The 14602-nt window shown below is 42.1% G+C and overlaps 1 protein-coding gene across 1 annotated transcript in view; it reads left to right on the top strand.

The window, feature by feature from the left end:
* Positions 1–14602, top strand: part of SCN4B (sodium voltage-gated channel beta subunit 4) — a 34881-nt gene extending 20279 nt beyond the window's left edge. Inside the window, exons 3-6 of the mRNA XM_077249904.1 lie at positions 9115–9296; positions 11498–11738; positions 12269–12398; positions 13916–14602. Coding sequence (XP_077106019.1) covers positions 9115–9296; positions 11498–11738; positions 12269–12398; positions 13916–14000 — 638 coding nt within the window. The 3' untranslated portion in view covers positions 14001–14602. The remainder of the gene's footprint in view (positions 1–9114; positions 9297–11497; positions 11739–12268; positions 12399–13915) is intronic.

The following is a 14602-nucleotide window of genomic DNA, read 5'->3' as shown; positions in this document are numbered from 1 at the left end:
CCTAATCCTAAAAATTGGTTGAAGTTATCGAAACAGGAGGCCGGTCCAGTGGAACACGACAAGAGCTTGTGCAGAATATGACAGATGCATGATACCTGTGTACCCGAGCCGGCAGATATCTGTAGCTGTGACTTTACCAGCCCCGCTCATCTCCGGATGTCGCAGTGGAGCCGGATTACCCCTTTTAGCTTATCTCTGAGCATAGTTAATCGGTTTGGTAGTGACCTTGTGGCCATGTTTTAGACATTATCTTTAGAGGGAGAAGTCCGCTTGTTGGCCATCCAGGCCAGTTGAGCAATGTGACAGTCACCCTTTAAGGAGTTGTCCGGTGAGAACAAATTAACACCTATCTGCAGGGTAGGTGATAACTTGCCGATCGGTGAAGGGTCAGAGCACTGGGACCCAACACCGATCAGCGGAACGGGGCACTTTTGTCTTGGTTATAATAGAACAGCTGCATGCATGCCATACAAAATGAATGGAGTTTTATTTCAGACGTCCGACTTGCCGCACCATCTCGTAATGGGATAAAAGTTACCCATCAGGAGTAAAAGTTCCCCCGGATCAGTGCAGGTCTCATCGGTCGGAGCCCCACCGATCAGCAAGTTATCACATAAAAACGTATTGTAACAAGACAACCCCTTTTATATTAACCTATCCCATATGAACCCTGTTAAAGGGGTTTTCCAATAATTAAAGCTTAGGCTGTAGATCAGTGTCTGATTGGTGGAGGTCTGACAGCTGAAACTCGCCATCTCAAGAGAATGGGTGTCTCCGAGTACCCGGTGTGAATGGAATGGTCCTACACATGTGTGACCACTACCCCATCCACTGTCTAGGGGAATGGAGAAAGCCCACTGGCTACTGGTGCACACTACCAGATGACCATCTCACGTGTGTCCCGATTTTCTCCACATGCCATCTTTTACAGAAAAGAAGTATTGGGTTATGGGATTTCAGCATGTCCAATCCTTTTGATCTCATAATAAAACAAGCCGCCACCAAAGATCTCCAGTCTATGACGGGGTTGGGAGAGATATTCGAGCAAAAACGGCCATATTTTTCTAACCCATTCTGTTTTAAAACCTATTTAACCTCTTAGATATGGATCGAATACGGACCATAGTGTCAATAATGGGCCTTTCTACTTTCTCGCTTGTCCTTTATGCCTCCTTCCCTGTGTAACATTAGAAGACATTGACTAATGACGCTGGGAGGGAGGCGAACCATAAGGGAGATGAAAATAGCTTACTTTATATTTCCTTACAAAAAGGACAATCTATTTTTATTACCGAATAGAAGTAATTTGACCAGAAAACCATCGTCCTGTTCTAGACGTGGCGAGAAAACACCGGAGGGGAGCGATTCATTATTGCATTTCCACTATTTTTTTAAATGTTTTTTGACTGTTTTTCTTTTGCATCTAATTCTTCTATTATTTTACGCATTTTTAAAAAATTATTTTATGTGTTTGCCTGATTTTTTTTTTCTTTCTAAACGTTCATCATTGTGGACAGAGTTTGGGGTTTTCACATATTTTTAGCTGATTAAACATTTTTGCATGAATGTGGTCTAGGTCCCCCACCAACCCCCGGCGTAAGTTCATGCACGTCTCATTTTTGTGGGGTACATTTAGTGATACTTTAGCGGAACATGTAACTTTTTTGCGCTAAAAAGTTATGAGAAAGGATGAAGACTAAAATAAACTGTAATTTTGATTTTGCGCAAAAATTCATGAACCACGTGTGCCATTTTGAAAAAAATATGTCAGTGAATATCACAAGACAAATAAAGAGACGTGACTTGAAAAAAAATGCAAATAACGAATCAAGCCCGGAACCTTTTTTTTATTACGAGTGTAAGTGATAGAGCAAAGCAATTTACATACACACATGGTCAAAATTGTTGGTACCCCTTGTTTAATGACAGCAAAACTCACAATGGTCACAGAAATAACTTGAATCTGACAAAAGTAAAAATAAAAGATCTATGAAAATGAACGAATGAAAGTCACACATTGCTTTTCAACCATGATGTCTACAATCCTGGAATCAGTGAGTGGCCTGTATATAGCGCTACAGATACTGTGCTGTGTGGTGACATGGTGTGTATCACACTCAACATGGACCAGAGGAAGCGAAGGAAAGAGTTGTCTCAGGAGAGTAGAAAGAAAAATATAGACAAACGTGTTAAAGGTAAAAGTTATCAGACCATCTCGAAGCAGCTTGACGTTCCTGTGACTACAGTTGCACATATTCAGAAATGTAAGATCCATGGGACTGTAGCCGACCTTCCTGGACGTGGCCGCAGGAGGAACATTGATGACAAATCAAAGAGACGGATAATACGAATGGTAACAAAAGAGCCAAGAAAAACTTCTAAACAGATTAAAGGTGAACTTCAAGCTCAAGGAACATCAGTGTCAGATCACACCATCCGTCATTGTCTGAGCCAAAGTGGACTTCATGGGAGACGACCAAGGAGGACACCATTGTAGAAAAAAATCATAAAAAAGCCAGACTGGAATTTACCAACCTTCATGTTGACAAGCCACAAGGAATACCGATTGTAAGCTAACTTATCTTTGTTCATGAATAAATATATGTTCACTGTTGAACAGCTGGACTGTACACAGATTAATCCACTGCCCACATAACCTCCTAGCCACCGTGCTGTCCAAGAGCTGTTTACTGGCGAAGTCATGAAAATGACTTCCATCACCTATGAGAAGGTTGTGAAAAGAGTAACTGGTTCCCATTGCAGCCACTCACTTAAATTTTTAAAGTGTACCTGAGAGGGGAAATCTCAGCTCGCTCTGTCCGAATTGAACCCATTGCTTCAACAACATTACTAACCACTGAGCCACCATGCTGCCCAGGAGATTATTTATAGGTAGGTTATCAATATGACTACCAGCAGCAATGGCAAGATCATGAAAGAGAAAGCTAGATGCCCAAGTCATCAAATCAGTTAATTGATTTTAATTTCTGAAGTGTACCTGAGAAGTGGAATCTCATTATTGTTGGTCAGAGTTGAACCAATCACTCTAGTGCTAACCACTGAGCCACCATACTATCTAGCAACAACCACTGTATTACCTGGCAACTGCCATTGTGCTACACTATAAGCATCACCAAGCCACCACCATGCATCACTGTAAGAATCAATAAACTTCCACTATGCTTTATTGTAGACATCCCCAAGCCCCCCGCCATGCTTCACTGTAGGCAGGGTGTTCCTTTCAGTGTATGCTTCATTTTCCCTCCTCCAAACAGTACATAATGACACTGACACTTGGGTTACAGCATAATGACACTAACACTTTGGTTACAGGGTAATGACACCGATACTTTGAATAGGGAGTAATGATGCTGACAATTACGGAACAGAATAATTACACATTGATTCTTGGGATATTCAGTACGATAATGACACTGAAACTTGGGGTTCTCCTCTTTCTGACTGGATGTTCATCTAGATCTTATCATCCATTAGAGAAAATAACCCTGAGTGATGAATGAAGCTACATTGTATCTTGTTGTTTGTACCTCCCCATACTGTTTTAAGAATAGTGAATCTTCTGATTTTTCTTCTTTGTAGTTTATGCTCATCCTGGAGCCGGTCATGCAGATGATGTGATCATCTCCTCTTTGCACAATGATAACAATTATCAATAATCTAAATGTAAACAATTTTTTTGAGGTGTGATATTTATACGAGGTCGAGATCTACACTGTCCTGCAGTCCTGAAAATTATCTACTTTAACAATATGTAGTATATAACCGCAGCTCACATGCAAAACCTGCACTGGACCAGCCGGACACCGTGGTGAACTGTCTGCTGACGAAGTGCGAGGATAAGGTGGTGTCATGATCCATTATTGGATTCGTGGCAGCTCTGGTTCCACTTTGATTTAAATGGAGCTTTTTCCTTGCAGGACCAGCGGGGGTTAATGTCAGATTCCCATGCTGGAACCCTGATGCAACTACAGAGTGGCTATGTCAGCTGATGTGGGTAGTGATCACTCCCACCATCCTTTAAATAGTCACCTGATGCATCCGCTGACTGCCGGTGATAGAGCATTCTATATTGACCAAGCCTGGAGGAAGGAGCTCTCTGGCTGCTGTGGTGTTTCAGCTGGTTTTGTGGTCTGGGTGCCTTTCTTATGCTGTGCAGTGCTTTGCAGAAGAGAAGGCTATTAAGCTAAGTTTGGTGTTTCTGTCCTTTTCTGTCTCATGTTTGTCACTGTCCCTTGTGTCCATTTGTAGTGATGAGGCTAGCGCCCTTGCCGGCCAGTGCAATAGCCAGGGCAGTGCTAGGTGACAGCGAGGGGCGAGGTTGCTGATGGCGGTGGGTGGAAGGACCCACTTAGGGTGTTAGGGGATTACAGGGTCAGTCTCAGATTTGAGCAGGAGGTGTCCATCCCTCATTTCCCTATCAGTAGGGCCTCTCCTCTCCCCATTTCCATCCCGTTGTGTGTGTGTTGTGCCATCCACTGAGCTACCCCCTGCGGAGTCGCTACATATCATGACAGGCGGCCGCAGGGCACAGCGCTTTGTATATCACATCATACATATGCATTTGCAGGACTGGATTGCTTGACATAAATATGGCAAAAATTGTTAACTGGGAAGGAATACACTTTTAATCATTTAATTATTGTGATATCAAAAGTTCTGTAGCTATCTTATATAATCTCTGCTTCAATCCTATCTATCCATAATGCTTCCATCACCCGTCTACGTCATCTATCAGCCATCCATCTTACGGAGCACAGTGCGGCTGTAGAGGACCTGACTGTCATCTCTCATGGCCTGTTTCGTCCCTCTTTCTCCCACATACTTTTATACCAGTTTCTCTTTGCTTCTCTTGGCACCGCTGGGCATGAACACAACTGATGGAGATGATCTTGTTGAAGCTGCTTCACACCTCTTTCCTATTCATCACATGCACTGTGCTGTGCACCAGCTGCAGCTGGCAATAAGAGATAGTCTGCAAGATGGACATGCTGGAACTCTGAGTAGCAAAGTGAGGAAATTGGCTATTGCTGCCAGAACCCCTAAAATTGATTCCATCTTGAAGAGACGTTCTGGAAAAGGGGCAAATGTGGATCAAGCCACTCGGTGGGGCAGCACCTATTTAATGATTGAGAGATTGCTTGAGCTGAAACCCTTCCTTGTAGATATGGCCAACCCTCAGGCAACACTACATGAAGGTCAAAGGACACAGGTGGCTGAATTGAAGGAATTGCTTCATCACCCATTTAACCCTCCGTCAGGGGCAATATGTTTCATAACGAGTTTAGGGGCATTGCGCCTGTCCGGCACAGGCTAGAAAATTGGCTATATTTTTTCCTTTTTTAAAAATTTCAATGCTCTAAAAGTGATCAGTTACCTTAATAGGAATGTAATAAATGAGAATACACATAATCAGGTGGAAAAAAAATAGTTTAATAACCAGAAAAGTAATATGTTTCTATGTCTTGAGCATCCTCCTCACTCTCTCCATCTTGGTCTGTATCAGACACATCTGGACATTCTTCCACATCATCTTCTGAATCAATGTCACTTTCTTCCCCTAAATCTTCTAGCTCTAAGGGGTCTGTCTCATCATCAATCAGTATATTTTGCACTTGCTCAACATGAAGGGCATTGGACAAGTCAAATATTCTCCTCGCCATTTCAGAAGAAAAGCTGAAGCAAGAGAGAGAATGTGTTAGGGCGCAATGTGCCTGAGAAGCACACTCTTATTTCTAACAAAACCTTTTATGACAAATCCACAAATTTAGCACTAGCTATTCATAAAACAAGCTAAAAAAACAATTGGGATGAATAAAAACAGCAAATCCTAACCGTCAAAGGTGTGACGCATTCAGGGGCAATGAGCCGGAGAAGCCAAAACACTATCTGATCTCCTGCAGCTCTGCAGCACAAGAGGCTTCTCAGGTTTCACACAGCCTAGGAAGGTACTGGGAGGAGGGTGTTTCCCAGACAAACCACTGAAAATAGAGAAATGAAACTAAGTGAGCTGCGCCTGTCAGATCAGTTGCCCCTGACGGAGGGTTAAAGGGACTAAAAAGTTACAAGCTGAGGATTTAACTCCTGGCGTTTTTATGAAGGAGTTTGCCTGCCCCAAAGAGGAGGTTTTATCGCAGATGGCATTGCTGCTTCAATGAAACAGAGAGAGGCACTGCTATTAGAAAATAAAATTCTTCTGGCAGCTGTTTATGTGGACCAGAGTCATCGTATATTGCTGGATAACGAACAGCTTACTAAAGGAAAAGAAGCTCTGATTGAGGTAGCAGTTAGGATGAGTAGGCTACAGGACGGCCAAGAGCAAGAGGACTCGGGTCCTGCCAGTGCTGCTGTGGTTTCTTAATCCTCCTCAGATGAGGAGTTTGATTTAGAAAAGTACTTGGACGACATGGAGAAGGCCAAGCATTGCTGCAGGGAAAAAGATTCCACTAGAAAACAGATTGACCATATTTCAGCAACATTTTTCACTTGCTCTCAAAGAAGTAGAAGAGTTCAATGGTTCATCAAAACTGACTGTGCACAAGGCAATTCCTTTATACCCCGAAATTGTTAGAGATGTTGCCCATGTGGTTACTGCTTTGCCACCAACCCAAGTTAATGTAGAGAGGTCGTTCTCTAGCCTTAAAATAATTAGGTCAGATTTGAGGTCATCTATGAAGAAGGATCTGATGGAGGCGATAATATTTCTCAGAACAAATTCATAGACTGCACAAATATTAATCATTATGTTTTTGTTGAAAACTGTTTTTTTTTCCCACTTACGGCAAAATGTATAATAAATTGTAAATATGCAAAAGTTTTTGTTCTAAAGTTGTATTCCAATAAATATATTTTATAATCTATCTAAATGGCTTGATTATTGTATCATAATAATGATTAAAAGCCTGATGTTACCATTTTACTACAGTAAATTTATCACTTAAACATGAGACAGTTGAGGGAGTCTGAGTCGTGGAGTCGGTGTCATGGAAATTGAGGAGTCGGAGGATTGTCTTACCGAATCCACAGCCGTGATTTTGTGTGACTGTGTGGGTTTCCTCCCATGTTCTGAAGACAGACCTGTAGGAGATATGACCCCTGATGGGTGCAGTGATGTCTGTGAAGTGCTGTGCAATCAATATGCTTATTTATTATTCTTCATAAGAACAGTCTCACTTTGCAGACATTATTGCCCCGTCAGGACTCACATCTTAACAGTATGTCTTTGGAAGTGGAGCTGCTCATACTCTGCTCCATTTATTGTTTATGGGACCATCTGGGAAAGCAGAGATCCATTATTTCCAGACAGTCCCGTAGACAATGAATGCAGTGGAGGACAAGCCCGCGCACCTCTGCTCCATTCAAGAATGGGATGGATCTAGGACACTTTTGCACCGAGCTCTGTAGACCGTGTCATGGAGATGTTTTCTAGTACATGGACATGTCCGAAATGTCCCGCAGTGAACGGCCGCCCTCGCCGGTCTCTTGTCTGAGAATACAGAAACTAAAAGCCTTTTGTTCCCATCTCATAGATCGGTGCACAGCCTGCTGTTGCTGGTGGTTAAGCACCCATGGGGCAGCATGGTAACACTGTTGCTTTCTTTTTCTTGTTGCTGTTTTCATTGGTTCAGCTCTGACCAAAAACAATGAGATTCCTCCTCAGTTGTACTTTAGAAATTGCAAATGGACCTGTTCTAGTTTTTCATGACCTGTTGGTAGGCACTGATAGACATATTGATGACCTAGCCATCAAGTAGTTCTATGGTGGCTCAGTGGTTAGCTCAGTAACCTTTCAATGCTTGGGTCCTTAGTTAAATTCTGGCTAAGGTCGGAGTAATTTTACCTTTTAGTTGTACTTTTGAAATTGCAAATGGACCCGCTCTAGTTTTTCATGACCTGTCGGTGAGCACTGATGGACATATTGATGACCTAACCATCTGGTAATTATCAGGCAGCACGGTGGCTCAGTGGTTAGCTCAATTACCTTTCAATTCTTGGGTCCTAGTTCAATTCTGACTATGGACATAGTAATTCTACCTCTCAGGTGTACTTTAGAAATTGCGAATGGACCTGCTCTAGTTTTTCATGACTGGTCGGTGGGCACTGATAGACATATTGATGACCTAGCCATCAGGTAATTCTATGGTGGCTCTCATTTGTACTTTAGAAATTGAAAATGGACCTGTTCTAGTTTTCCTGATCTTCCCATTGGTGCTGCAAGTCATATGAATGATTTGCCAAAGGTCATCTTCCGAGTAGCACGGTGGCTCAGTGGAAAGCACTGGTGCTTCGCAGCATCGGAGTCCAGGGTTCAAGGAGTTTGTATGTTCTCCCTGTGGTCATATGGGCTGCCACCCATGCTCCAAAGACATACGGGTAGGGGCCAGTGATGGAAGTGCTCAGGAGCACAAAGTCGCTGACTCCGTCACTTACCCCAGCAGGCCACGGGTATCATTAGAAATATTGGTCTTGTAGAAAATCTTCCTTTCCTCCATCCAGGGTAATATTAGTAATATATCCAAACTGGTTCATGGGGACAGGGACAACATGGGTCTGTGTGATTTCAAATGCCAGGACTGAATTTCATCCCTAATCCGTACCTGCTCCAGGCCATCTCACGCTCTCAGGATTTGGCAATTTGCAGTCACTATAAGTAAATTTAGCTGAAACCTTGAAACCCCCTTTAATGCTTTGAAAAGTGGGGGTATAGTTCATATATTTCATATATATATTTCATATATTGCCTATTTAAATGAATTCCTGATCTGCAGGATAACTGATGGGTAATCTGGAGGATTTCAGCATATGGTATTGTTTTAATTTTCAGATTTTTATTCTTAGTTATCACTGACTAAGGGCTTTTTGTGAAGGTCAGAAAACAACGGCTTCATCTGATGGGGTTAATCCGCAGCTTAGGATGTGCGGACTGAGCGTGGCTGCAGAGTTGGAGAGTAGCGCACGCTTTATGCTTTTATTACTACTAGTATTATACTATTATACTTCTCTATTATATGCTTCTTTAGGATTTCCATTTTTGTCAGTAATTTAATGTTGAAGCTTACTATAAGGATGATAATTAGCGCTTTTGTCTTTTTCCAGTGGCGTTACTTGCACATACCTGCCTCTCATTGGAAGTCAATGTAGGGAAGAACCCTCAGGTGAAGGCTCGGAATGGGACGGATATCGGCCTCATGTGCATATTTACCACCTGCATTGGTTTTGAGGATGTTACCTTCTCCTGGGAATACAGGGCATTCAATATGTCCACTAAGCCAGAAATCGTAAGTACATCATATAGAAATTACCTTCGTGCTGGACTCCAGGGAGATGTGGCCAGTTTCTATTTTTGCGCTTTCATTTCTTCCTCCTTTTCTCACTTTTTTTAATTTTTCCGCTCATATACCCGTATGACTGCTTGTATGTTTCTTTGTTAGGCACGAGTTGAAGTTTTGAATGACGCCACTCATTTTACCGTACAATGTACTTAAAAGTTAAAGTTTCCTTTTTAACAGCATTCATTGTGCCATACAACTTTCAACATGATCCAAGTGACAATTATGGCGATGCCAAACTAGTATTTTTTTTTTTAAAGATTTCTGAACTTTGTAATGAAAAAAAAAGAATCAAGGACAGGGAATGGTAATCGGGAGCAACTTTCCCCCTTCTCATTCTTAACTTTTAGTGCCACCATTAAGGCTCATTCACACATCAGTTATTCTTGTACTTGCGCAGTCCATTTTTTTCACGCATAATGTCCCCCATTCTGGCTATTTACTGTAATAATGGTCCTTATGCTGTCCCCTTTCTGTAATAATATCCCCCATCTTGGCCCTTTTCTGTAATAATGTACCTTGTCCTGACTCCCACCCTGTAATAATATCCTCCCATCCTGGTCCTTGCTTAGTGTAATGACCCCCATACTGGACCACATCATGGTACAATGATGCCCATCCTGGTATAATGACCCTCATCGTGGTATAATAGGTCTTTTCCTGGTATAATGACCCTCATCCTGGGTTAATGAACCCCATCCTGGTGTAATTAACCTCATCCTGGTATAACAACAGTCATCCTGGTATAATGGGCCTCATCCTGGTACAATGGGCCTCATTCTGGTATAATGACCCTCATCGTGGTATAATAGGCTTCATCCTGGTGTAATGACCCTCATCCTGGGGTAAGGAACCCCATCCTGGTGTACCGTAATTAATCTCATCGTGGTAAAATATCCCTCATCCTGGTATAATGGGCCTCATCCTGGTATCATGGGCCTTATCCTGGTATAATAAACCTCATTCTGGGCCACATACTGGCATAATGACCCTCATCCTGGTATAATGAGCATCATTTTGGTATAATGACCCTCATCCTGGTAGAATGAATACCATCCTGGGCCACATCCTGGTATAATGACCCTCATCCTGGTATAATGAACCTAATCGTAGGCCTCATTCTGGTATAATGAACTTCATCCTGGGCCTCATCCTGGTGTAATGACCCTCATCCTGGGCCACATTCTGGTATAAAGACCCCCATGATGGCATAGTGATCCCCATCATGGCATAATGTCTGTTCTGATGCTCTTTTCCAAAACATAAAAAAAAAAAAAAAAGTCTTCTTACCTTTCATCGCTCCCACAACACTCGGCATCTTCTTCTGTAACTGGCGCAGAAGCCGGCATATAACTTAAGCATGAAACAGACGGGCAGCGCATGACATCACTGCCATACGCAGGCGCGTTCCTGCGAAACAAAACACTTCAACTGAATGTGCATCATCATATACACATCCAGTTGAAGTAGACATGGCTTTGATCGTTATGTCTCTGCCTATTCTAGTCTATGGAGCTGTTCACCTGTCTGTGTATTCTTGTGGACTCTGTGGTCAGCACAAAATCACAGAGACAGGTCTGATCTCGGATCCAAATCAGCAATGTAAATCTACGGGTCTGTCATAAAATCAGACAGCACTCGGATGTCACCCATGAGTTGTCCATTTTTCATGGAAAAGTTAGAAAAACCTACATCAGTTTTTTTTTTTTCATCCGAAAGAAACTGGTGAAACTCTGACCCAACTCTGGAAGAAGTCAGACTTGTATAATTCCTTGATGATCGATTCCATTCCCGGCTCATGGCTGGCGGATAACTATCTTTTATCTTACTGAAAGCAGAGCTGAGGGGAGAGGTTCCTGCTGCAGCTAGTTGTCTTACGACCACACATAGGAAAGTCAGGATTAGGAAGGTCAGATTCTAAGACACCGTAAGAATATTTATTAATATATTTGTCAGTTTTAATTACAATATGAAGATTAAATATAAAAAGCCAAAAAAGGGAGGAGGAGCTGGAATATTCCTTTTTTTTCTTTTTTTAATGCCCTCAGATTCTTATTCGGTGTGTACAATAGAACTATTGACCAAGCTCACTGCTTTCTTTATGATTTATTACCATCTTAATGTCTTTCTGTTTTTTTTAATATTACTAGCTTTATCATGGAAAACTAAAGAACAAGAATTCGCTACCGAAACGCATGGATATTCCAAATAGTTATCGGCACGAACGAATAATACTCCTTCCCAGCAATAAAACCAAGGATTATAATCTCACTTTACTCCTGAAGGATGTGGAATTCGATGACGCAGGATTTTATACCTGTCTTGTGACGAACAAAAAGGAAAAAGACACCAAAAGCAACGCCACCATCTACCTGACAGTGGTGGACAAGTGTGAGTTTCCCCAATCTGTTTTCCATCCGTGATTTTTTTTTTTCCTTCTTCATTTTTGTATCTAAAAGAACAAAAACAATAACATGTATTCCTTTTAAAGATATCTTTTTTTGCATGCGGGATAAATGGATGCCACACCGATGGTAGAAACAGATACATTGACCCAAAAAGAGGCTGAAAATGTGATCAACCACGCTGACAAAAAATAGTTTGTTTTCTCTCGTATGCAAAAAAAAAAAGAACTTTTTCATTGCAGATTTTGATTTGAAATGTCTGCAACTGAAAACAGGTTCTTTTCTAGAAGTTCCTGCACCTATAGTGCTGGCAGAATGCTCATATATAAGAACCACCTACAGAAAAATCTTTTTTTTGTCAAACCCCATACTCATAAGACTGTATTGCTGATCCCACGGATATTGTTGGGTCCAGCTGATGTTAGTCGTATGGGTGCCATAAGGTCTTGATTAGTTTTTCTCGCCGCCTCTTTGCTCTAAGTTTTTGCTGTCTACTCACATTATTTTCTTCCTCAGTTGAGGTTGTGGATAATACTCTGACTGTGATCATCGTGTCCGTTGTTGGTGGCGTCATTGGACTCCTAATACTAATCCTTATCATAAAGAAGACAGTCAGTTTCATTATAAAGAAAAAATGTGACAAAAAGTGAGTTTCTGTTGCTTGTCAATTTTTGCAAAATGTGGCATTTACTGTATTACATGTATGTACTGAGTATCCTCAGTTCTGACAGTTTTATTTTTTTCATTAAAAAAAAGACTCCGCACAGTCATTGGTTGCACTGCTACATCAGATCATCCACATCATTCTATAGTTTATACTCCTCCAGAGCTGTATTCACGATTCTGCTGATCAGTCCTACTTAGCTACTGTAAATGGAAACGGTCAGCAGTGTAATGTTCCCTCTTACCATGTACAACTTGACGTACTGATAGGCTACTCTTTTGTAGTGTGACAAAGCTTGGAAAAAGAGCTGGGGGCAGAGTAAGTGTCCGCAGGCCGCTCTCCTCCAACTTCTTCCCACCAGCTCAGCTGGATTCACATATCTCTTTCTGCACACATATAGAATGGGGGGAACCAGTCACTGACGCGGAAAAGCCAGTGAGAGCCGATTGTCTGCACTACAGCAACATGGACCGTAGATCGCAGATGCCCATTCACTTCTATGGTGAGAGTTTGTGGGCATGCTCTGTCATGGGCATATTTTTGTGATCGAAGGTCATTGTGCAGAGAAGAGGAGAAGGTGAGCTGTGACATAATCTATTGTGAATGGTGGATCCTGTGTTATCTGCTGTATATAGAGGTGTTATCAGTCATTATACATGAGGGGAGGAGGTGAGCTGTGATATCACCTATTGTGAATGGTGGATCCTGTGTTATCTACTGTATATAGAGGTATTATCAGTCATTGTACAGGAGGAGGAGGTGAGCTGTGACATCACCTATTGTGTATGGTGGATCCTGTGTTATCTACTGTATATAGAGGTATTATCAGTCATTGTACAGGAGGAGGAGGTGAGCTGTGACATCACCTATTGTGAATGATGGATCCTGTGTTATCCACTGTATATAGAGGTGTTATCAGTCATTGTTCAGGAGGAGGTGAGCTGTGATATCACCTATTGTGAATGGCGGATCCTGTGTTATCTACTGTATATAGAGAGGTTATCAGTCATTGTACAGGACGAGGAGGTGAGCTATGACATCACCTATTGTGAATGGTGGATCCTGTGTTATCCACTGTATATAGAGGTGTTATCTGTCATTGTACAGGAGGAGGAGGTGAGCTGTGACATCACCTATTGTGAATGGTGGATCCTGTGTTATCCACTGTATATAGAGGTGTTATCAGTCATTGTACAGGAGGAGGTGAGCTGTGACATCACTTATTGTGAATGGTGGATCCTGTGTTATCTACTGTATATAGGAGGTGTTATCTGTCATTGTACAGGAGGGGAGGAGGTGAGCTGTGACATCACTTATTGTGAATGGTGGATCCTGTGTTATCTACTGTATATAGAGTCAATCATGGGGAGAATCTGGCCGGCGTTCACATTACATTCTCCCCTCCTCTGACACAGGAATTGATAATCCATGGGAGGGAGCAGGACGCGCTGTGGGCATGTGATAGATATAAGATCTCATACTGAACTTTTTCTTCTTAGGAAAGACTGTCTCGTGAGCTCTTCAGTCAACGACAACACGGATAATGCCTCAAAGCAAGAATCCAAAGCTAAAGCTAAAGCATGATGTCGGCCTCCCTCCACGGATGAGGACACAAAGGACTTCCACAGAAGGATGTTGGCACACAGATCCCTGATATGGCAGGGACGTTTCTTCAGAGGAGAACCCCTGGTGTTATGGGGGTCTCATTTCTCCACTACATGTTATTATCTTGCACTGCACAGTAATTACATTGCCTCCTTTTAAGCCTTATTTTAGGTACGATAAATACAATCCATCCAGGTGAATGAACAGAGGGACAGACTGAAAGTCCAGCTGGGATTTGTTGCGAGGAGGAAATATTTCACTTTTTTTTCCTATGCATGGGGAGAGAATCACTGCAGCGGACAGTCAGTGAATGTATATATTGGAGTTTATTTCTATAGAATTATATTACACATAGAAATGCATATGATTAATGAATGAAAAAATACTTGATGTTTTTAAAGCGCTTTTACAGCTTGCTGCTCCTCCTCCTCTTACCCCACAGTGCTCCCGGACTGCACATAATGGTCCGGTCGTCGCCAGCCCCTATAATAAATGCTGGCTCCACATATAATGACTGCCGCTCCCCACTGCAGCTGCTGCCTGGACGTTGTTCCTGTAATAAAATGTGTTCTTTAATACAA

The sequence above is a fragment of the Ranitomeya variabilis genome, chromosome 4 (genome assembly GCF_051348905.1).
Source record: "Ranitomeya variabilis isolate aRanVar5 chromosome 4, aRanVar5.hap1, whole genome shotgun sequence".
Classification (NCBI taxonomy): Eukaryota; Metazoa; Chordata; class Amphibia; order Anura; family Dendrobatidae; genus Ranitomeya; species Ranitomeya variabilis.
Note: the sequence above shows the minus strand (reverse complement) of the source record. Positions and strands in the feature narration are given on the sequence as shown.